The sequence below is a fragment of the Gymnoscopelus microlampas genome (genome assembly GCF_963454915.1).
Source record: "Gymnoscopelus microlampas genome assembly, chromosome: 18".
In the NCBI taxonomy this organism is placed as follows: domain Eukaryota; kingdom Metazoa; phylum Chordata; class Actinopteri; order Myctophiformes; family Myctophidae; genus Gymnoscopelus; species Gymnoscopelus microlampas.
Window position 1 is genome coordinate 26,529,129 of NC_139955.1, and position 23,640 is coordinate 26,552,768.

General features: G+C 43.9%; 1 protein-coding gene across 17 annotated transcripts in view; it reads right to left on the bottom strand.

Moving 5' to 3' along the window:
* Nucleotides 1-10,811: 10,811 nt before the first annotated feature.
* The window catches only part of LOC311065419 (protocadherin gamma-C5-like), a gene marked incomplete at its 5' end in the record, with an annotated part of 366,358 nt that continues 353,529 nt past the window's right edge, over nt 10,812-23,640 (bottom strand). For 11 of the 17 annotated variants that reach the window (XM_084085763.1, XM_084085769.1, XM_084085757.1 and 8 more), the window contains 3 exons: nt 10,812-13,096; nt 15,054-15,151; nt 19,163-19,221. In XM_084085763.1, coding sequence (XP_083941889.1) covers nt 12,807-13,096; nt 15,054-15,151; nt 19,163-19,221 — 447 coding nt within the window. In that variant the 3' untranslated portion in view covers nt 10,812-12,806. Of the gene's footprint in view, nt 13,097-15,053; nt 15,152-17,855; nt 17,913-19,162; nt 19,222-23,640 lie in introns of all 17 variants that reach the window. The other 6 variants (XM_084085759.1, XM_084085765.1, XM_084085760.1 and 3 more) reach the window with 2 other exon arrangements.

Here is a 23,640-nt window from a genome sequence, read left to right on the forward strand (position 1 = left end):
AAGCTGTGAACTTGTAGATCTGCTATTTCCGATTATTATTATTATCATTCGAAAACAAAAGCAACTAGAAAATGTGCTCCTCGGAGCACAGGTCTCCGCCAGTACTGTTCCTGATTAATCCTGTCTTACCTATTTATATTACATATTGTCACGTGTCACTTGACCAATGTTATCTTGGCGGACACACGGAAGGACGGAGACGAAAAAATACTCTCCACCTCTGGCGGAGACAAAAAGCTAAATTTAAGAGGAAAAGACAAAAACAAACATAAAACCTATAATGACATGGCCAAAGTAGGGATTCCAAGCTGTTGTTAACAGAAATGAGTTTAATAGTTTAAAACAGCACATAGCATACATTTAGTTTACAGGTCACAGAATATACATTCCATTCTGTTGAGGAGCGGTTTATTGGTTTAGGGAATGGAGAAGAGTAGAGTAGAGGAGAGAGGGAGGGAGGGAGGTTTAGTAGTGAACGCTTATTAGCTTGAAATATCCATGAAGCAGCTGCACCATTTCCGCGGTAACACCTGTCGCCATGGCGCTGAGATGTCGACATGCTTCTGTGTCAAAGTCTGCATATCTAGCGTACTACACATTCACAGAATGACCTAGGCCTAGTGTATGCAAGGCTTGCACCCACGCACACGCACGCACACACACACACACACACACACACACACACACACACACACACACACACACACACACACACACACACACACACACACACACACACACACACACACACACCCCACTTCATCTATGTACAGAGCAGACAGATAAAGAATGTGGACTGTTTCTGTAATCCTTCAGGGTAGATTGACTCCTTTGTTGTGACTTTTATATATTTAATCTCTTCTCTCCTCTCCTATCATCTCCTCTTGCCTTCCTTCCCTCTGTACTAGTTTGGGAATAGGGAATGTTGTGTTTCCATGACAACTGCAGTGGTGGAGGAAATGGATTAGATACTCTGCACAGCTCTGTGCAGGTTGTGTGTGTGGCTGGATTGGGGGAGGGGGAAGTGTTTATGGGGTGTACGGAAAGGGGATTGTGTTGGGGGTTGTGGTCTATAGGAGAGAGTGGGGAGAATGGGGGGGGGGGGGATGTGCCCTCAAACCACATAGTGCCAGCTGGAAGCTTCTGATCTCTCAAAAGGCACACTTTTGTATCATGTCTAGTGGATGAAAACCAATTGATCTCGCTGTTGTGCCATTCTACTCTGTGCTGTTGATTTTCACGTGACATTTGGTTTCTGTTCACAATGTGGATTGGGAACAGAAACCAAATGTCATGCCATGACGTCTTGTGGTCTTTTTTAGATTATTTGATTTCTGCTTACAGTACAGCGATGAACAGGTGTTCTGCCAGCACATTTTACACACTGTGTTGAACCCCTTGACTCTATAAACCTGCATGGGTGGGGCCTGAAACACTGCTGAAAATCCTCTCCTCTCCTCTCAAATCAGAGGCAGACAATTAACCCATTTTCACCGTCTTCTTCTCCATCACTCTCAATCAGATTCCCCTCAGTCATGGCCAATCCCTCCACCCCGTTCCTCTCCCCATCTCCCCCTGTCTGATTCCCATCCTTCCAGCTGAAAAAACAGGCGCAGAAGCTTTGGCAAGAGCAATGGGGAGAGACAGAGAGAGAGGGGGGGGGGGGGGGGGGGGCTTTTCAGATGGAGAGAAAAGAGGGCTTGCCACAGAGTGAAAGGAAGCATTGTGTGTTTCTTCCAAAATGCTACGGCTCCATCTCTGTGCTTTAGTTGAGCCAGCAGTCAGCACATTACTGTGTCTCTTTAAATCAGAGCAGAGTTAGTCCTAGCAACGTTCAGGCTACACTGCTCCTATGTTCCCGCTCAATGGCCTCCTCCTCCTCCAGCCAAAACCACAGACACCTCCCCTCCTTCTTCATCTCAGTTCCCGCTATTACCTCCATCAGACACATTTCCTTCCGCTGAAGTAACGGGAACAATTTGAAAAAATAACATGTTTAAACTTATGTTTGTCAGCAGTTTTTGGATATAATCACTAAGATTTGTGATCAATCACTGAGGAATCTTCTTATAGTCTGAAGATATCTGCGAGCAGCCTTGATATCTGGCCAGAGTGCATTTTTGGGAGCAGGTTGAATGTGTGTCACAGAACGACAGAAGAGAGAAAAAGAACATGTTCCATTCTGTTCTGTTCTCTCACAATTAATTTTTCATGAGGAACATCTGTCCAGTGGAGTCTCTCTCTCTCTCTCTCTCTCTCTCTCTCTCTCTCTCTCTCTCTCTCCTGGCTCAGAGAAGAGACCTGACTAATCCGCCTCTTCTTAAGAACAAAAGCACTGTATGGAAAGGAAACATATATACACATTTCCTTCAATGACTTATAATGTTTCACATGAACAGATATAGTCTCAAAAAGGCTTAAAAATAAACACGGTTGATGGACAGATAGATGGATACCCCACCAAGCCAGAGTTAACATACGCAGTGGCAATACTGGGACATGATCCGCGGCAAAGACTGGCATAATCTGGTCTTTATGGCCACTCTGCCCACAGAGCCACACTCTGTCCTCCAACATGTGGTGACCCATATCACCTCTCATCTCCACTATACTCTAATGGAGGGACAGCTGCAGGATAGGGGGGCGGACATGTGTGTGTGTGTGTGTGTGTGTGTGTGTGTGTGTGTGTGGGGGGGGGGGGGGGGGGGGGGTGCTGGGAGCTTCCTTCCCTTCACCGGATTGCTGAGAAATCTAAGGGGAGGGGGGGCTTGAGGAGGCGCGGAAAACCTACATCCTGTCCCGCCATAGGCAGCTTTTACATCACATCCTGTTTCTGGCTACACATGGCTCAGATGGGGTCCTTGGAATGAAATTGGATCCTTTGTTTCCTCTCTAACCTCATTGCTGCTGGTTCACACAAGAGAAGTGTAATGGAGAGGCATGCATGCTCGTTCGCATAGTGCTGGAATGGTGATTTTGACACCTAGATCTTGTTTGTTTTCATCAACCTCCAACGTGTTTTGACACAATTTATCTTGAAGATTTTGCCATTTCTGCTATCTCTCTCCATTAATTAATTGCCATCTGGTTGTGTTTGTAATCCCTCAGAGAGGAATTATAGAGGTTTGAGCTTCCCCGTATTGGGTCAAATGAAGCCGCAGGCCCCGCTCCTGGTGGTGCCCTTTCGTCCATTCCTTTAAGTGGGAGGCATGCGTTAATCCGACAGACCTTTTCTCCGACTATGTGGCATCCGCGTGCGGTTAGGGTTAGGGTGCGGGTTTGGTTCGGGTTTACTGTTTAATGTCGGAGCACTGCGCTGTCGGAGGAATGCGCTGTCGGACTAACGTATTGCACCCCCTTTAAGTTGCTTTGCAACCATATAATAATATTACAATGATAATAATATTCCCCCTCAGAACCCAACACTTTGGTTTCCGGGGCACCTAACCTCCTCTGACCATAACTGACCATGTTGCTGTTAGATTGAGGAAAGAAAATAAATAAAATGATAAAAATTAAAGTTAAATATAAAGTTTCTGAACAATCACACATAATGTTCACATTGGTGTCTATGTGTTGATGTTCATAGTTAAAAAATGTTGGAGAAAAAACTGCTTGCAACACAATGCATTTGTTAGTTTTCTCCGCAATGATGTCATTTTGTTTCATCATGTATAGCCTTTACTGTGGCAGGAGAAATCATTTATCCCACTAGTTGAATTAAGCAATATTACACGAGAGGGTGTGCTTTACCGTCATTATTGGCACGCCAGTGATGCGGTCAGGAACGAGGCGAAGCCGAGTTCCGCGAGCATCACTTTAGTGCCAATAATGTAAGGTAAAGCACACCCTCGAGTGTAATATTGCGATTATACAACAGTTACCAACAAAACACATCCAAATGTATTCATATTGTGGGGCAATTAATAATAAAAATGTTTCGCTATTGTCTGTTTCCCTGTAAAGAAAATACTTTTTGACTGAGAGACATTAAATAGTCCCTGTAGGCTGTAGCAGTGCTTTGAGTTTGAGGCACCGTCTCATCAACACAGCTGAGCTATCAATGCTTGCGCATTGGAATGAATTCCAGTAGGCTATATGCTCCGTCGTACGACCGTGTCACGTAGCCAAAATAACTGATCTACAAGCTGACAACGTGTCGCGATGGCGACGCGTTGTGAACTTGTAGATCGGCTATTTTCGCCATGCGATACCTTCGTACGATAAAGTATAACATACACTGGACTGTTAACGAAATGGTAGTAATTTTACTTTACACAGGAGGATATTTATAACCTTCTAACCATTGATCAACCGTAAGTCCACCAAATAAGTCAAAATTAACATAGTCCATTTTGCATAGCTTTTTGTTCTCCGGTGGCGGCGGTGGGTCAGGCTACTGTCTGTTTGTTTTCCTACCGTGGGACAGCGTGACTTCACAGCACAGCTGTGCCATATATGGTCTAATCAGGTGCGGACGACTGCAGTGCGGAGTGATTTATTAATGTGATTAGGCCCGTGCTATGATGCTGGTTTGAAGCACGGCTAGAAAGCTATTTCAACCAATCAGATTGCTTGGTCGGAACTACCTGTTGTATAATTAGTGTTAATTGAATTAGAAAAAAACTGAAAACTCTGAGCTATTTGGTGCATGTCCATGTGTGTGGAGAGAGAGAGAGAGAGAGAGGGAGGTGTGTGCATGTGTGTGTTTCTCTGTGTCACACCCAGGATGTGATGATGCCTGTGATGTGTTCAGAATGTCTGACTAACTGTATTACAACACACAGGCAGTCCATTGTGAAGGGTACAATCATCAATGACTTGTCTGGGCTTTCCCTCCGTTGGATGACCCGCACTATACATCACTGCCCTGCTTTGGAGTCTTTTTGTCTGTGAGCGTGTGTCCTGTGACTGTGTATTCCTCTTTTGTATGCATTTCTGTGTGTGTGTGTGTGTGTGTGTGTGTGTGTGTGTGTGTGTGTGTGTGTGTGTGTGTGTGTGTGTGTGTGTGTGTGTGTGTGTGTGTGTGTACGTGCGTGCGTATGTGTGTGATTATTAGTGGGAATGGGCTTAATTAAGCCAGGCAGGGGGTTGGGGAGGGATAAAGACAGAAATAAAAAGAACAATCCTCCCATTCTGCTAGGTCTCCCCTCTGGGAAGCGCCTCACTTCCTGTCCATGTGCAGTGACAGGAAACAGGAATTTGGTGACACACGGAGGCAACGAGGACAGCAGGAATCACCATGAGGGTCAGGGGATGACAAACACCAGTTGGATTTGTCCCAAGATATTACCTTGTCCCTTTCATACAATTGCACTGGTAAAGTAACCCAGAAGTTGTTGCAGTTCACTTTATACTTGTATTGCTATAAACATGGTTTGCAATTCAATTTCTTTTTGAAGAGTGGTTTAAAAAAATGTAAGGACCATTCCCTTACAGGCCCATAGATTTCCATTCAGCAAAACCTGGGCATGGCTGCAGTCTTTCATTGCTGTTGTGTTGACTCATCCACTCATCTCTGTGTGTGGGATTTTCTTTACTCTTCTTTGCCACGTTTTCTTGCGTATGCTTCACAGTGCATTGCCAGATCTGACTAATGGTTGCCTAGACCTCGTATCTCCATATTTCATTTTCCATAAATGAATACCCTACTTTGTCATACCACAGTGTCACCATAAACGTCAAAAGAATAACTGATCTACAAGCTCACAAGCAAGGGGTTGTGAGCTTGTATATCTGCTGTTTTTGCTATATATGTTTTTTAAGTTAAAGTGTAAGTTAAAGTGTGTCTGTGGGTTTTATAGATATGGAACAAATGAAAAGTATTAACAAGAGCTTGTGACAAAATAATATCGGATCCATTGGAACAACATTTTTTCTTACATTTTCTGAAAAGTTAACAGTTTTGGACATACAAGGTTTCTGCCTGACAGCGACGATATGCTTCTCAGTGCATTGCAAGATCTGACTAATTGTTGCATATTTGTGTTCTAGCAGGCCATTCCATTCAGCCGGGCCCCAATGATGTGGAATACATATACTTGTTGTACTGAACAAGACAAGAATTGAGCAGAGAAGGTGCATAACACAAGAGTTGCCTTAGCAACCACATAATGCAAGCAGAGACGAGAGAGAGACATGGTTTGACATCGCAGTCTGTCAATCAACTCAAATGGGGCGGGACCATAGGGCAGGACCTATTTGCTGATTGGGTAAGCCCTTGCTCTCGATTACTTTGATCTGTCTGTAAGCATATGGGGCCTATGGCCATTTCCGCCATTTTTAATCCCACTGAATGTCACTAGTGTTTTTATCGGTAGCACTTTACAATAATGACCCGTTATAAAGCATTTATAAACGTTTATAAGTAGTTTGTAGACTATTAACAAATCATTAACAACCTGTTTGTTGACATTCGTAAATGATTACTAAAACCTTTATAACTACAGTTACAAATCATTTGTAAAGTATTAGTAAGTAGTGAACTATTCATGAATAAGCCATTTATATACATCTATAAAAGATTATTAAATAATTTGTAATGACCCATTCTAAAGCATTTATAAACGTTTATAAGCAGTTTGTAGACTATTAACAAATCATTAACAACCTGTTTATTGACATTCGTAAATGATTACTAAAACCTTTATAACTACGGTTACAAATCATCTATAAAGGTATTAGTAACTATTCATGAATAAGCCATGTATAATACATCTGTAAATGATTATTAAATCATTTGTAACTGCTGTTACATAATATATACAAGCTATTGGTAGCTTGTTCATGTTTAACATATGCTTTGTTAAACATTCCTAAAGTATCTATAAATCCTTAGTACATGTTATTATGTGCCCTATAGTAAAGTGAAGACAGTTCATCATTTACAACTGTCTGTTAATGTGTTTGTTCATGTTTAACATGCTTTGTAAAACATTCCTAAAATATCTATAAATCCTCTGTACATGTTATTATGTGCCCTACAGTAAAGTGAAGACAGTTCATCATTTATGACTGTCTGTTAATGTGGACTTTCTCCTTACCTGTTGCAAACTACCTGGCTTTCATGAATGCAGACACCAAACAATTACTAGAATTATCATTCATGTTAAGCAAATGATGCGTAAGACATTCGTAAAGAGTATGTAAACCATTTGCAGACGTTATCATGAGCCTGAGCCTAGTTGCTTCTTTTGGGCTTGTTTTCATAGACCTGTCCGCTTGTTTCTTTTGCAAAATCTGGCAACACACTGATTACCTGCATTACACCTGCAGTAGCCTACTAGGGAGGAAGTGAACAGTGATGCAGTTGCAGACTGGACAGAAATATGTCTAATTCATGTTTTATGTGTTTTAACTGTCTTGTTGCAGGTGATCGAGGTAACATAAAATGGCTAATCTTACACACATGAAGTAGCATTATGACTAGGGGGTATTTTGATGGTGGCTGTTTGTATCCACAATGTTTGTTTTGATGTGTAGGCTAGTAATGTCCTCCATGCTTAGCAGTTTAGCTTAGCAGCTAAAGCTAACTTGCACTGGGAGGTGGTGACTGCAGAGGCTCCAAGCTGCTACTCTGTGATTCTGTTGTGATTAATTTCTTTGTTTAAATGTCAGTGTGTGTGCTGTGGCCAAGAGTTGCTACATTTTATATCTTAATAAATTGTTGTATACTTGTATACTATATAACGTTACTTTTGCCACTTTTTGATGTCACATGTTTTACTAATCACTGTTAAACATGAAATAATAATGCATAGTCTTCACTTTACAACAAGGCCCATGATAACGTTAGCAAATGGTCAACACACTCTTTACGAATGTCTTACGAATCATATATTAAACATGAAAGATAATTCTAGTAATTGTTTGGCATCTGCATTCATGAAAGCCAGGTAGTTTGCAACAGGTAAGGAGAAAGTCACATTAACAGACAGTTGTAAATGATGAAATGTCTTCACTTTACTATAGGGCACATAATAACATGTACTAAGGATTTATAGATATTTTACTCTACTCAGAGTCATAAGTTTACAAAATGTACTAAAGTACAGTGAACGTCTGTGCGGTTTGTCTTCATCACTGAAAATAACGTACATGTAAACTGATATAAAACTGCTGTCATGTGCAGTTGGGGTGAAGAAACACAACCATTTCACTCCTAATAATACCTATTTGATTTGACATCCTGACTTGCTGCTGTAGCTGAGGCTTGAACCTGTTACCTGCGGCTCACTAGTCAGTGACTCTATCCATTCACCTACAGCTGTTTCCTTGGAATCTGTGGTTCTGAAACGTTTGGTTGTCAACCCCCCAAATTGACATGTATTTGGGCAGTGGACCCCAATGTGAAAAGATGTAGTGTCAGGGCCCCCCATGAAAAAGATTTATATTTATGCTGTAACACATTTTTTTTAAAGTTATTTGTCTTGTTTGTTGTTCAAGTCAAAGCACCAGGAAGGCTGTATTTGTCAGCCATCTGTTAGCTCAATGGGTTGAGACGCAGCATTCATGATCCAGAGGCCATGGGTTCAAATCCCGTTGATGTCTTTCCTATGATTCTTTCCTTTACAGACTGGCTTCCAGAAGATCAACTGAAAACTACCAGGAAGGCTATATTTGTCATCCAACTGTTAGCTCAATGGGTTGAGACGCAGTATACATGATCCAGAGGCCATGAGTTCAAATCCCATTGATGTCTTTCCTATGATTCTTTCCTTTGCAGACTGGCTTCCAGAAGATCAACTGAAAACTACCAGGAAGGCTGTACTTGTCAGCCATCTGTTAGCTCAATGGGTTGAGACGCAGTATTCATGATCCAGAGGCCATGAGTTCAAATCCCATTGATGTCTTTCCTATGATTCTTTCCTTGAGTGGGTTCGATTCCCACTCCGAGTCATGTGTCCCCGGTAACTTGGGGCAACGGATAAATTGACTGATATCCTTTGTGATGCTTCCCTTTGCAGACTAACTTCTAGAAAACAAGTTAAAACCACCAGGAAACCTGTAACTCTCAGCCAACAGTATAGCTCGACTGGTAGAGCGTCTGTCCAATAACATGACTTGACTTGACTTGAGTGGGTTCGATTCCCTACTCTACACACCCTCTATCTATCTCAGTAACTGAGACCGAATTGGCCAGATTCGGTTTCAGTTACTAAGGTGGTGACTGGATTTGAACCAGGACACTCCTACAAGTTATTCTACGGATATCAGTCAATTTATCCGCTGCTCCAATTTACCGGGGACTTGACGTTAGTGGGAATCGAACCCAGAACCGCTCGGTCCTGGGTTGAACTGGATTTGAACCAGCACACTCCTACAAGTTATTCTACGGATATCAGTCAATTTATCCGTTGCCCCAAGTTACCGGGGACACTTGACTCGAGTGGGAATCGAACCCACTCAAGTCAAGTCAAGTCAAGTCATTGGACAGACGCTCTACCAGTTGAGCTATGCTGTTGGCTGAGAGTTACAGGTTTCCTGGTGGTTTTAACTTGTTTTTCTAGAAGTTATTCTGCAAAGGGAAGCATCACGAAGGATATCAGTCAATTTATCCGTTGCCCCAAGTTACCGGGGACACTTGACTCGAGTGGGAATCGAACCCACTCAAGTCAAGTCAAGTCAAGTCATTGGACAGACGCTCTACCAGTTGAGCTATGCTGTTGGCTGAGAGTTACAGGTTTCCTGGTGGTTTTAACTTGTTTTTCTAGAAGTTATTCTGCAAAGGGAAGCATCACGAAGGATATCAGTCAATGTATCCGTTGCCCCAAGTTACCGGGGACACTTGACTCGAGTGGGAATCGAACCCACTCAAGTCAAGTCAAGTCAAGTCATTGGACAGACGCTCTACCAGTTGAGCTATGCTGTTGGCTGAGAGTTACAGGTTTCCTGGTGGTTTTAACTTGTTTTTCTAGAAGTTATTCTGCAAAGGGAAGCATCACGAAGGATATCAGTCAATTTATCCGTTGCCCCAAGTTACCGGGGACACTTGACTCGAGTGGGAATCGAACCCACTCAAGTCAAGTCAAGTCAAGTCATTGGACAGACGCTCTACCAGTTGAGCTATGCTGTTGGCTGAGAGTTACAGGTTTCCTGGTGGTTTTAACTTGTTTTTCTAGAAGTTATTCTGCAAAGGGAAGCATCACGAAGGATATCAGTCAATTTATCCGTTGCCCCAAGTTACCGGGGACACATGACTCGGAGTGGGAATCGAACCCACTCAAGGAAAGACATAAGACATTAAAGTAAATTGACCCAATAGCCAACTGTTAACTATAGCTAAAAGACAAACTCCACATGGACATTATTATGATTTCATAACCTTTTTATTTGAAATGTCAGTGTTCAAGAGAAAATAAAACAGCAATATAAATATTAGCATAAAAATAAGAGTAACACAGGGGGATATAGCGTGGGGGCTAAGCGATTCATAAGAAAGATAATACAGCAGGATAGAATAGGATTAATTCAGCAGCGGACGGACATACACACATATATAATATTTATAATCATTTGTTCATATGGACAGAAACAGAGAAAGAGAGGCATTCTTTCACAAATGCACAAGATAAAATCACAGCAAAATAACATAAAGAGGTTACAGAAAATTAGAAACATTTCCAATATATTTTTTGTCCGTTTCATTTTTTTTGACAGGGTGATAAAATAGATAGTAGAGAGCGAGAGAAAATGAACACAAAAATATGAGCAACATATATCACAAGTTAACTAGTCTACGTGTGTCACTTTGTTTACTTATCGTCTAAAGTTATTGTCATCTTTATTTCATTTATTTACAGAAGAGTTAGTTGGCTTCCATGGTGCTTAGTTACTACATTGCAACACAAACTGATGAAGAACATCTCAGATTTTTATTCTTTTTTTTTTTTTTTTACTGTGGTTTTCTTACGTTTTCTTGAAAAACAAATGCAACACATTCCAGTAGTAAGCCACGTCCTGTGGAGGGGGACTCTTATTTTGAAAATGATGGACGTGGTCCCTACTATACAAACAACTGGCTCATACCATCGACAGGACTTTTGTGTTTATTTACAGCAGGGAAGAGCTTTCACGGGACCAGGGAGTAGAGAAGTGGAGTGACAGGGAGAGAGTCTGAGGTTCAGCATTTTAAAGAGTGGATTTCAATGGAGGGCTGGAAACTAACCCCCCCCCCTCCCATGTCTGATTCTGAAGTGGTATCTCCTCTCCAACAGGGACAGATGTGCTTGGTTCTGTTGACCTCTACCTGGGTCAGTGCATTAGAGGATGTTTAGCGGGGGTGAGTGGGTCAACAGTGGTGCCTCTGTACATTCAGTGGGTAGAGCCAAGGTCGCTTCCCACCCCCTTTTCAACATAATTGTGCCACCCCAGATTATATACCCTTCACCCCACTTTCTCCAATCCCCGACCCAGCCTGCAAGCTGCTTCTTCATGCAGTGGTGTCCAGCCAGTAGCCTGACAGACAGACGGACGGCAAAGGAAAGACTTCATATCTCATATAAACAACTTCTCTATACTATCGAGTCATTATCCTCAAAAAGAAAAAAAAGAAAGTATGTTATTGTCTCATGTCAGGAAATCAGCACTTCAGGATAGCGGGTTGAATACTCAAGTCGAGGCCCTAAGCGGCCTACAAAGTGACTAGAAACTCCTAAGCACTTAAGTTTACCATGTCTACATATTTTCCCCCTCAAGACCGAAGTGATCACTACCCCTACTGTCATCTCATTTTTATAATACGAACAGTGCATTTCTCAATGTTTGGCTCTCAATAGTAGGGTAGTGTGAGTGAGGGGAGGACTTCCAAGCTGGCTGGGGAGATGGCGGGGGACAGAGGGGCACAAAACAGCAGGACCTGCATGTACCCATCTGGGTGTTTTACAGTACAAGTGGTGGCCAGAGTCTGCTATGCTGTCTGTACAAACAGCGTGGACCGTGACTATCGGAGTACAATATCACGTCACGTCACCTTGCCCTCTGCAAGCCTTCTCTGAGGGTGCATGCTCAGGTCATAAAAATCACAAGATTAAATTCTTACCTTTTAACTATGATTACAAAAGTCATCTTTTTGATTTGTGTCAGATAAATGTTACATGTGCATTGTGTTGACCTGCGTCGAGAGGAAGGATTTAAGGTTTACGGCGTCCTCCTCCATGCTTTTGCAATGCATAGTTTGCAGCTCTAAAATATATGTGGTTTGAACCTAAATGAGCATGCAGAAGAGTGTGTTACCTTTGAAATGGCAGCCTTATATCCATAGAAGCTATGGTTTAATATCTTACAAGGCTGACTCTATTTAGGAATCTAATGGCAATCTAGCATACTTTACAATAGTAGACTTTCCACCTCAGGGAAAGGGTGCGGTAAATCCAACATTAAACACTTTATACTTTTCTCTGAATACATCACTGGGAATGGCCTGGTCATCCCAGCAAGGTTCCTTACATTGAATCTCTTTGAATAAATCCAAGTTCATTTCGATTATCATTATTTTTTTTGCCAAAAAAATACAACAACCCCCCACAGCCCCCAAACTATCTTGCTTACCAACAACAGATACATGAGCAATACTAGACGTCGAGCAGAACACGGGTTTGCAATAGATTTCAACAATAAAGCCATCAGCACATTCAGGTCCTTCCAAGGCCTTCCAAGACCCACCAACACCATCGTCCATGTGGTCAGACATGATTTTTCAGGCCGTGGCTTGCAGAGCAGTAAGATACTGAGGGGGTGTGTGCAGGATTGAATCTCTTATCAGACCAGGTATTTCATTCCACCACTTCCCTTGCGTCCGTCCCTCTCTACTTCTTCTCCTTCTTGGTGGACTTCTTCTTGGAGGCTGGGGTCTGTGCGGCCTTGGGGGGTTCAGGCTGGGCTTGGGCCTGCGGCGGGGGCAGCGCCTGCTGGGTGGCCTGCTGAGCAGCGGCCTGCTGCTGCTGCTGCTGGGGGTTGGACGTTAGGGTGGCCGTGCTGCCGGGGATGTAGACGTTCTGGCGGTAGTCGGGCACGTGCTGCAGGGTGAACTGGGGGCTGTAGCGTGTGCTCAGGCCCATGGTGCCCGGTCCCAGAGTGCCCGTCGCCTCACTCACTTCTAGGAGGAAGAGGGAGAGAGTGGGGGGGAGGACGAGAAGGGGAGGAAGAAGAAAAAGAGAAGTGGACCTCATTAAACCACAAGATTCGTCACGATTTATCGTTTGTGTAATATAAAGGGGGGAGGGGGGTGCTGATGACTGCAGTAGTAGAAGGGGTAGTCAGTTTGACTCAAAGCTCAAAACAAAAAAGAGATGTGACATGTGATTGAAGGAAATCTGTGTCAACATTGACCATTGCTCTAATAAAACTGACTCTATGGTCATTTGAAAGCTTGCAAGACTGATGTTAACTGGCATGCTCTCTGTGAGCATTTTTGTCTTATGTGTGCTCCGACTGTGTGGATGACGTCACTGCTCGGCTCATAATTCTCTCCCAGCCCCTGCAATGCAGAGCCACAGACACAAATGCTTCCTCCCCCATTCCCCTTGCTGCTCCCAACCTATATAAACATGTGATTTAAAAACAAATCATGTAACATGCACTGCACTGCAAACAGCAGAAAGCCATGGCTAAATGCGTTACTATTTTTAAATGCTGTTTCTGCTTGGTGACACTGACAATTCATGCCTTGCTAATTGGCCCGCGCCGAAAATGATTTATTTTCAACTGAAAAAAAACGGCGCAGTCTTTTTCTTCTGGAAGTGACACAGTAACCATTAGGCAATAAGCTATAGTGGAAGTCTATAACCTTCAGGGAAGAGCAGTTCTTCTGCATCAGTACTGACTGTTCCCTGTCTAGCACTGTGTTGACATAATAGGCTATCTCCATGCTCAAGACAGAGCATTCTCTCTCAGTCTCTCTGTTCACCCAGATGGAAAACTACACACATCACATCTGCAGTGTCCAGCAAGGTGTGTGTGTGTGTGTGTGTGTGTGTGTGTGTGTGTGTGTGTGTGTGTGTGTGTGTGTGGGAGGGGGGCAAAGGGTGGGGAGGGAAGCAGGGATGTGTCAGTGGTTGAAATAACAATGGAAACAATTACTTGAGCCTGTGTGGCAATAAATCTCTTTGAGTCTATTCCTCATTCATTTCTCTGTGTGTGTGTGCGCGCGCGCGTGTGCGCGCGTGCGTACGCATGTTGAGGAGCTTTACTCTCAAGGCCAATTCGATGTGTACTTTTCCAAGCTGAAATGATTATGAGGCACTACATAGCAACAGCCCAAAATGACTCACTGTGTGTGTGTGTGTGTGTGTGTGTGTGTATGTGTGTGTGTGTGTGTGTGTGTGTGTGTGTGTGTGTGTGTGTGTGTCTGTGTGTGTGTGTGTGTGTGTGTGTGTGTGTGTGTGTGTGTGTGTATATTATATAGGTAGTAACTGCAGCAAAGGAATAACCAACAAAAGGGATGGGGGGGGGGGGGTATGTGAACTGTGAGCAGATTTACACACTTTGCAGTCTAAAGTCTAGTCAGGCATTCATATTGTGTGGAGTGTTACTGCCATTCACCCATTGCCCTCTGCTTACCATTAAACACTGTGCATGGGGTTCCTGTGTACAGTGAAAACATGAACCTCTGTAATGTTATTGCATTAAACACATTGACTGTAATATCCATTATGTGGGCTAATACGGGTTGCTAGGCATAGTGGCTGAACTGTGGTTAAATATTATCTAGCACAACTGCCATCTGGGTGTGTGCGTGCGTCCGTGTATGTGTGTGCGCGTACTTGCGCAGCTGTCATACAATGAGCCATGGAAACATTGGTGTGACAGAGAGAGCTTTATCAATAAACAAGTCTGTGTAGATGCCCTCCAACCAAACAGTAACCTAGTCTGACACACAGAACCACAGCCCAACCCTGCATCCTCCTTCTCCCCCGCTCACCTCGGGGGGTGATGGGGTGTGTTAGTTGTATATGCTGATGAATGGGTTCAGGAAGGGAGGGAGCGTTATGAAGAGTTGTTCATTTATTGGTTAAAAAATGAAGGGTGAAAGGGTGAAGAGGTATGTTACTCACCGTTGGCTGCGGCCATCAGAGCCTGGAGCTGCTCAGCTTCGGTTGGGGGCTGGGGCCAGGGGCCAGTTCCCATGGCAACCTCGGGTCCGCCAGTTGCCCTGGAGCCAATGGGAGAGGAGGAGGAAGAAGAAGAAAAAGAAGAAGAAACGTCAATAACCTGCGGCCATCTTTAAAGTTCCCTCAACAGAGCTTTTGTGTGTGCTTCATTGACAGTTGGTAGTCTGGGATGTAAAGCAAAGCAGCTGATGGTGACACACAGCCTGAGGAGACCTCAACCAGAGAAACAAACTGGATGTAAAACCTACAGAAAAACATGTGTCACTCAAACAAACATACTGCCCTACGAAACTCAAATGAACACTTGTTGGGGCCCGTCACAGCACACAAGACACATACTACATGGAAGCTCACTAGTAAGTGCCCCTACACACACACACACACACACACACACACACACACACACACAGTAAACCTTGTACAAAATTCTCAGTCCTGCTACATGCTACACCATGTACTAAATCTGATTAAATGTTGGTATTACATTAACAAGGAACAGCTGTCCCCCCCCTCCGCACGCACGCACGCACGCACGCACGCACACACACACACACACACACACACACACACACACACACACACACACACACACACACACACACACACACACACACACACACACACACACACACACACACACACACACACACACACACACACACACACACACACACACACAAACACACACACACACACACATCTGGGGCAAAAAAAAAAAGATCTTCAAAGCTTGTTTGTTTAAAGTCTGCAATTTGCATGTGGGGGGAACAAAGCAAGAAGCAGACCTGCACTCTATTAAGTTCACCTTCTTCCATCCATTACCCTATGTTTAAACACACCAACACGAGTTCCACCTTTCCTGTTTCAATAGTGCAAATAATGCAGAACCCCTAACCTTTGGAATTTGGGGTACTTTTGATAGCCCATGAAAATAAAGTATTTTATTCCCCCATTAGGGCTCTTAGAGTGGATAAACTAGGCGGCTGCTTGGCTTTGAAATGTCACCTGTAAATAAGCCACTCATAACTCACTGACAGTCTAAGGACACCTGGAGAACCACTATGGAAGCTGGCACTGGAGCTGATTTACAGAGAAAACAGACTTCTTTGACCCCGAAACTACTTCTTCGGTCACCTAAATTGGTTAACTAGAGTGCATGTTGCATGCTGTGGCAATTTAACCATTTCAGTAGCTCTCTTGAGAGCCAATATTGATGGGCCATTACTAGCCCCGGGAGGTTATGGGCAAAATGTTCTGTGACTGTCCCAAGCTCCAGAAAGGAAATTCAACAGCACAGCAGGGGTTAAAAGGACATAAGGTCCCATGTCCTGCTTCCTGACTTCATAAAAGCCACAGTAAAAAACAAGGAGAGCAGGAGTGTAGTATGTGGAGGTGGAGTGTGTGTGCGTGCGTGCGTGCGTGCATGTGTGCGTGTGTTTATTATTATATGAGATGCAGTTAAAAAGAAGTAAATGCTTCTTCCTTTGGTCTCTGGACACATGTAACTGTATCTGGACAAGACAATTCACCGAGAGAAGGGAGGGAGACAATGAAGGAAAGAGCAGAAAGGAAATTCTTAAGCATAAACAGAGAATCTTTAGCAAGATTGCCAAAAGTCTAAATAGGTTTCAAGTGCCTGAAAGACACTGTGAAGTGGAGGAACACACGGGTCCAGTGCCAAGCAGCCAATGAGGAACAGACCAGGCTACATCACTGTCAGTGAAGCCAGGGCAGCCATTTTGTGTCTGTTCGCCCTGCTGAAATAAGAGGGGATGCTTCATTTATCCCTAATTAGCATAACCCTGCACTTATCACATCCTGTGGCCACATTGAGCACTTCCTATGGTCAGGATTATCACTTCCTGTGGGTGAGCTTGTGAATTGTGGCCCAGAGGGATGATTCCACTCGGCCAGAGACAGGTATCTCCTTCAGTTGCAACTATGCATGAAACAGACCTATGAGGAAACCTGCTGTCATTTCAGAATGAACCTCCTGCACAGTAAATTTAACCCCGCTATAAACCTACAAGCCATTTCACACAGTGTACTAGCAGATGACTATCTGGGATGCATATTGACTGGAGTTTATCTTGGGAGTGTAGATCACATACTTCCAACTTCTAACAAGCAGCTGACAGAATCAATCACAAAGACAGCCATCTCCATTGTCTCTTTCGCTCTCCTGGCAGTCTGGTTTACAGCTGATAAAATCACATGTAAATAAGCCACATGTGGTAATGTCTGGCTACAAGCGTCACTTGAGACACAGACATACAACAAAGGCAACAGTATACGGTAAGCTGGTCCTCTAAACGGAGGAAACAAGAGCTCTGAGACTAATGGCTACATGTACAGCAGCACACGTACAATGTAGGGCAAATGTACAAAATACAAACACAGCCTGCAAACACAACAACACGCAAACTAAAATGTATCACAATCTTTTCTATGCCACAGCGAGCATTGTGGCCTATATGTACATCAATCAAACAACAACCCTGCAGAGGATTCACTGGGATTCAAACAAGCTAAAGCTAAATGTACATTTATGCACAACACATCATTCAACTTCAGTGCACTAGCTACGGGAAAACGTGGCTACTCTCTGCCTTCATCAGCAGATCTCTGATCGAACCCACAGCGTCACCGAGGAGAGAGGAGTGACTTAATGAAGCTGGAGCTTTGATCAGTCATGAAGGGCAGAAGGCAGAAAGTGACCACAATCTCTACTGCTATTGTCGATACCTTGTCCCCTGCTTCGGCGTCCATCGTATGTGTGTGGCGTAAGAAGGCATGTAGGGGCTAAAAACACGTAAATAGGTTACACAGGCTGGAACAGTTTTCGCATTTAGCCTCGTCTTCGACGTGCTAAAAACAATAATCTTAGGGAAAAGGCAAACGCACACATTATGTGTTCTAGTTTTCAGTGGAAAATATGTCGAGTCCGTCTCATCAATCTCAACATTCCAGATGCGGGAAGTGTGTTTTCTTTCTGTGTGTGACCCCCCAGCCCCCGCCCGCTCAACTGGAGTACGTCCAACGTATCCATAACCTCAGTGGTATTACAAAATGTCAGCCAGTTGTGGTTTTGTTCCAAGTTAGATGTCTGCATGTGTGTGTGTGTGTGCATGTACTATGTGTGAATGCATCTACCATTCGCCTGGCTTGAAGAGGCAGAGGAGCACAGCTCCCCCCTCACAGATGGCAGGTTTCAGAGAGGCTTGACTCATGGAATGTGTTGTGCAATCACTGTTGTGGAAACTGTTACGGCATGAACACCAGTGTGGCCTCACAATACGGGCCAAGTTGCCATTGAAATGGGCACAACCGCTAGAACATGCTCCCGCACGCACACACACACACACACACACACACGCACACACAGTGACTGAAATTCGAGAAATGTGGTTTATTCTCTATGGCCCTGATGTCAAAACTATAAATCCCATGTACCCAATCGATGCAATTACTCAGATGGGAGGAAATAAACCAGAGAGAAGCAAGGGATAGAGGCTGAATTACACTCTCCCATCCCCCACACTAGCTCTGGTCCCCTTCTCTCATCAGCAGTACTGAGTGATGGCATACAGACTCAGAGAGCACAGAAAAGAAGGGGAGAGGGGGAGGGGGAGCTGCAGCAGCCATTTTATAGAACAGCCTGGAAAACAAGCAGCTGAGATACTTGCTCATAAGCGAATATCAGGAATCTTGATTCACTGCAACCACATTTCAAATTGAAATTCAAACATTCCTAAATCGTTCCAAACCATATTATTCTGAATATATTTGGGAAAGTCGTTAACAAATCTTTTTGTCTGTTGTGATGTTTGCTACCCTGTCAGAGAGGAAGGGAGCTGAGTTGTATACAATCTGGACCTGTTTGTTCTTATGGCTATCTATCGCTCCCTTCACACCTCCTCTCACACCTCCTACAGTAGGCAGAGAGAGAGAGAGAGAGGCAGAGAGAGGCAGAGAGACAGAGAGACAGAGAGAGACAGAGAGAGAGACAGAGAGAGAGAAGGGACAGACAGAGACGATGTGATTCTACTCACCCGCTTGGTCCAGGTCTCTGTCCCTGATTGAAGCGCCAGTCATTGTTGGGAGGTTTTTGCTGTTGAGGAGAGCAGAAAAACAAAACATGAAATGGACGTTTCACTGCATCAATGACATGACATTTCTGACCAGGAATGCCTTCCAGTTCCTCAGGTTGAATTGGTGGTTGATGGATTAGTGTGGCAATGGCATGATATGTTTGTGTGATCTGTATCTGTGGTCTGTGTGTGTTTCACAAATGTCTTCTTGACTGCCAGGGAGGCTAAACAAAGGGTTACATATGACAACAGCATGCCTGCAAGCTCCGGAATCCATTTTGATTTTGTCCAGAGAGCCATTGAGGAGGAAATGTCACAGACCAGAATATGCAGCATGCCATGAACCCCGTCAAAATACATGTTGGATGATACATGTTGATGAAAATATCAGAAAACAGACTGAGATGCATGAGATACTGAAGGGAGCTGAATTGCAGATCTCACACACACACACACACACACACACACACACACACACACACACACACACACACACACACACACACACACACACACACACACACACACACACACACACACACACACACACACACACACACACACACACACTTTGGTGAATGCTTTCTCACACACTACTACTGGTTCATCAAAGAGATGAACACAGACATGGATGAGAACTGATATGCTACTGAAATCGATAAGCTTCCCATGGTCATGATGTAGATCCCATGGACTCCTCACACACTGACAAGCCTTGTTTAGTGAGAGACAGCCTTCCACAGCACTGCTAATTGAGTGTCTGTGTAATTCACAGTGCTCTCATAAAGACCTGATTGTTAGTACACAGTAAAATCTGGATAGTTGTCCTTGAGTCCTCACAAATATAAAGCTGTTTGTTGTGTCAATATGGAAAACTCAAAGAGATAAAGAGGGGGAAGGTTAATGAATAAAGCAGCAATAGGGATTTCTATACTCCCATCTCCATACCTTCCTGCTTCTCTCTATTCATGTCTTCCAGCCCATCCCTTTCCCATCCATCTTTACTTCCCCGCCCTTCTCAACCTGTCGCTCCCATCTTTCGCCCCTCCATCCTTTTCTCCCTCTCCCTAGTTGTGCAGTGATGCGGTGAATAGACCCTTGGCTGTACTCCAGTCTCTGCCACCTAATCGACACAAGAGCTCCCTGGAGAGAGGCCAGCGGGACGATGTGTTGCATTATTAAAAGAGCTGTTCTACCCTAGAGAATGATGGAGAGAGAGTAAGAGAGAGAGAGAGAGAGAGAGAGTGAGTGAGTGAGTGAGAGACACACACACACTCACAGCGCGATAGAGACAGAGACCGAAAGAAAGAGAGAGATGTGCTAATGCAAGAATGCGCCCAAACATACTGCTATCCCATTACAATAGCTCCGATTCTGACAACCTATAACTCATGTAGTGTTGAGTGAAAATGACAGTCTGAGGAGTTAAGTTTCACCACTATTCCCTCAGGGTGTTTTACATCTAAGCAGGCGTTCGATACAATAATGAACCTTCATCTATGGGGAGAGATTTATGGTATTGGATTCACAAATCATTTTGAGACAAATCTCTCCCCAAATTCATCTGTATATGCAAATCCTAATCAATCAGATTATCAGATTAACTGAAAACAAGCTTCGATTGGGGACTAAGTCCTGACGAAATTATCTCAACACACTCCCAAGCTATTATTAGGACACCACAAAGGAGCTGTGTGGCTGAGTGAAGCAAAAAGATGTGGGTGAATCAGAAGTATTTTCGACTGTAGACTTTCTCGGGCTGATATACACAAGATGTGAGTGGGCAGGCATGTGCGGGTCTGTCTGTGAGTTTTGGCAGTAAGTGAAAGGAGCAAGAGAGAAAAAGAGAAGCAAGTAGAAAAGAGATGAGAGAGGCCCAGCATTCCAGCTGTGTGACGCTCTGTCCACACACACTGACACATCCCTACCCCCCCCCCGCAGGCATGTGGGAAGAGAAATAGACAGTGGCTATGATGTTCTATATTGGGGTGTTGGGCCGACAGGGAGAATAAGATAAACATTTCTGTTGTCCACACATCACAAGGAGTAAAGGGACATCCTCTGCTAGCTGCTCTGCTAACTAACTGCTTACAAGTTAACTGGCTGGAGAGGGTTCACACACAAAAAAGAAGAAAATAAAAATAAAAGGAAGGCGTTTGAAAAAACCCAAAACAGAACTAGAAAAAGTGCTCCTCGGAGCACAAGTCTCCGCCAGCAGACTTGTGTTGGGAATGTTGGGAATGTTCTAATTCTTATGTTCTAATTCTTACAAAAAATAGAACATGTTACTGTGTCATAGTAACATGACACAAGTGTCCTATCCGTCTGTATAACCGTCCTATCCGTCCTGTCTGTATAAGTGTCCTATCCGTCCTGTCTGTATAAGTGTCCTATCCGTCCTGTCTGTATAAGTGTCCTATCCGTCCTGTCTATGTAAGTGTCCTATCCGTCCTGTCTGTGTAAGTGTCCTATCCAGTTGTTACAGTATCCGCCATTTCTCAGCCATTTCGTGATTATTCCTGTCTTACCTCACTTTGAAAGAGGCACAGACTCTTTCAAAGTGACACATGTATTTATAGGCCGCTATACGTCACTAGCCAATCAGATCACACTATTTCACCGTATTGTCACGTGTCACGTGAGGCTTGACCAATGTTAGTCCCAGTTTCAGAAAGTGAAAACAAACTCTCCTGGCGGAGACGACAATTAATCACTTCAAATTTGTATCTAACTATCTGACAAACTGGGCTTTCTCTATTATCTGGATAACTTTAAAGCCGTATGTGGACCCAGCAGTTACTAAAGCTAACATGAATACAGCACTGAAAATTGCATTCCTGCTTAAAAGGAGAGTAGGTCAGACAGCCTTGGTCAGTGCAGAGCTCACTGTGAGATGAGGGCAGAGCGGATTATGGTCCTGTAGGTCTGAGACCTCCTCCAATAGGCAGACCTGCAGTACTTAGCGGCCTGGGAGCTTTAAACCCAGCTAGCTTCAATTACACCCCGTGGTTGAACGGAGGAGCTTTAAGAGATCCCCAGGTGAATTACAGCCTGATTGCGTTCCTCAGCTACTGTGACATGACAGCTATCACTCCAGGTAGGATGGTGAGGGTTGTGTGTTGTCGAGCTGATGGCAGGGGGGATAATCAGTGTGTTACGCGAGATCCGGATTCATCGGGGGAAATAAGCTGTGCTAATCACTGCCCAGGCGCATCTGGCCTCCATTCTGCCTGTATGTGTGAAACTAAAACATCTGGTTCAAAGGGTTAACCCTTTGTACGCTATTAATAGAGTAAGAGATTGATATTTTCTCACACACAGACAGCATACAGACACACTTCACTTGCAAGGTTGGACAAACCAGTTGGACTCCATGTTCTATTATATCTACTTTATGTCGAAGACTCAGTTTCACACACGCCGCACGCGCACACACATCAGTATTGCGGCGAGGACATTACTACTTGAGGACAACAATGTCTATTTGTCTAGTCTACTATACTTGCGGACTTGGGACATTTGGTATAGTAATGGGACAGTATAGTAATGCAAATACACACACACATTCTTTCAGCATTGACAGAATTGTGGCTAGACTGCACCTGGTGCTCTGTCTGAAAAGAGGAAGTCATTTCTGTTTTTCCAATAACCTTCAGTGTGTGCTCAGTGCTCACACACACACACACACACACACACACACACACACACACACACACACACACACACACACACACACACACACACACACACACACACACACACACACACACACACACACACACACACACACACACACACACACACACACACACAGGTACTCACTCCCCGTGCCGTTTCCCAGCTATCTAACACAATCGTCTTTTAAGCGTTCACCATTGACGACACAAAATGTAACCCGATACTGTAACGCTATTAATGCCAGGACCCTCATATTGTTGACAATACCAGGGCCAGTGACAGTCTAGATGAGACAAATGCAGCACACAGTGCTTGAGATATTACATTTTCACTTTGATCCCTCATGCATACAAGAAAAAACATCTTATGATTCAACCGACAAAATACTTGGGGACAGATTCACTGAGCCGTGTGGGCCAGCATGTGACACACAGCACTCTATCATCCATGAAGAATAAAAAAGAAAGAAAAGATACAGCAGTGTTTAAAAGGCACCACATTGAACTAGGCACACTGGCCAATACTGCCACGCTGACAGACTTGCAGATATACAATAGCTTAATCTAGGCCACGCTATAATCCCACGGCCATGATGGGGATATCCAGATTACGAAGCATTTATGCTTTTACATTAGCACACATAAAAGAGTGACGGGACAGCATGCATGGCAGCAGGTCTCCTACGTTGTGAGCTGAACTCTCAGCTCATGACATCACACTTACACAGCATGTTCTGTGATCCACAAGACTGCCTTTATGAT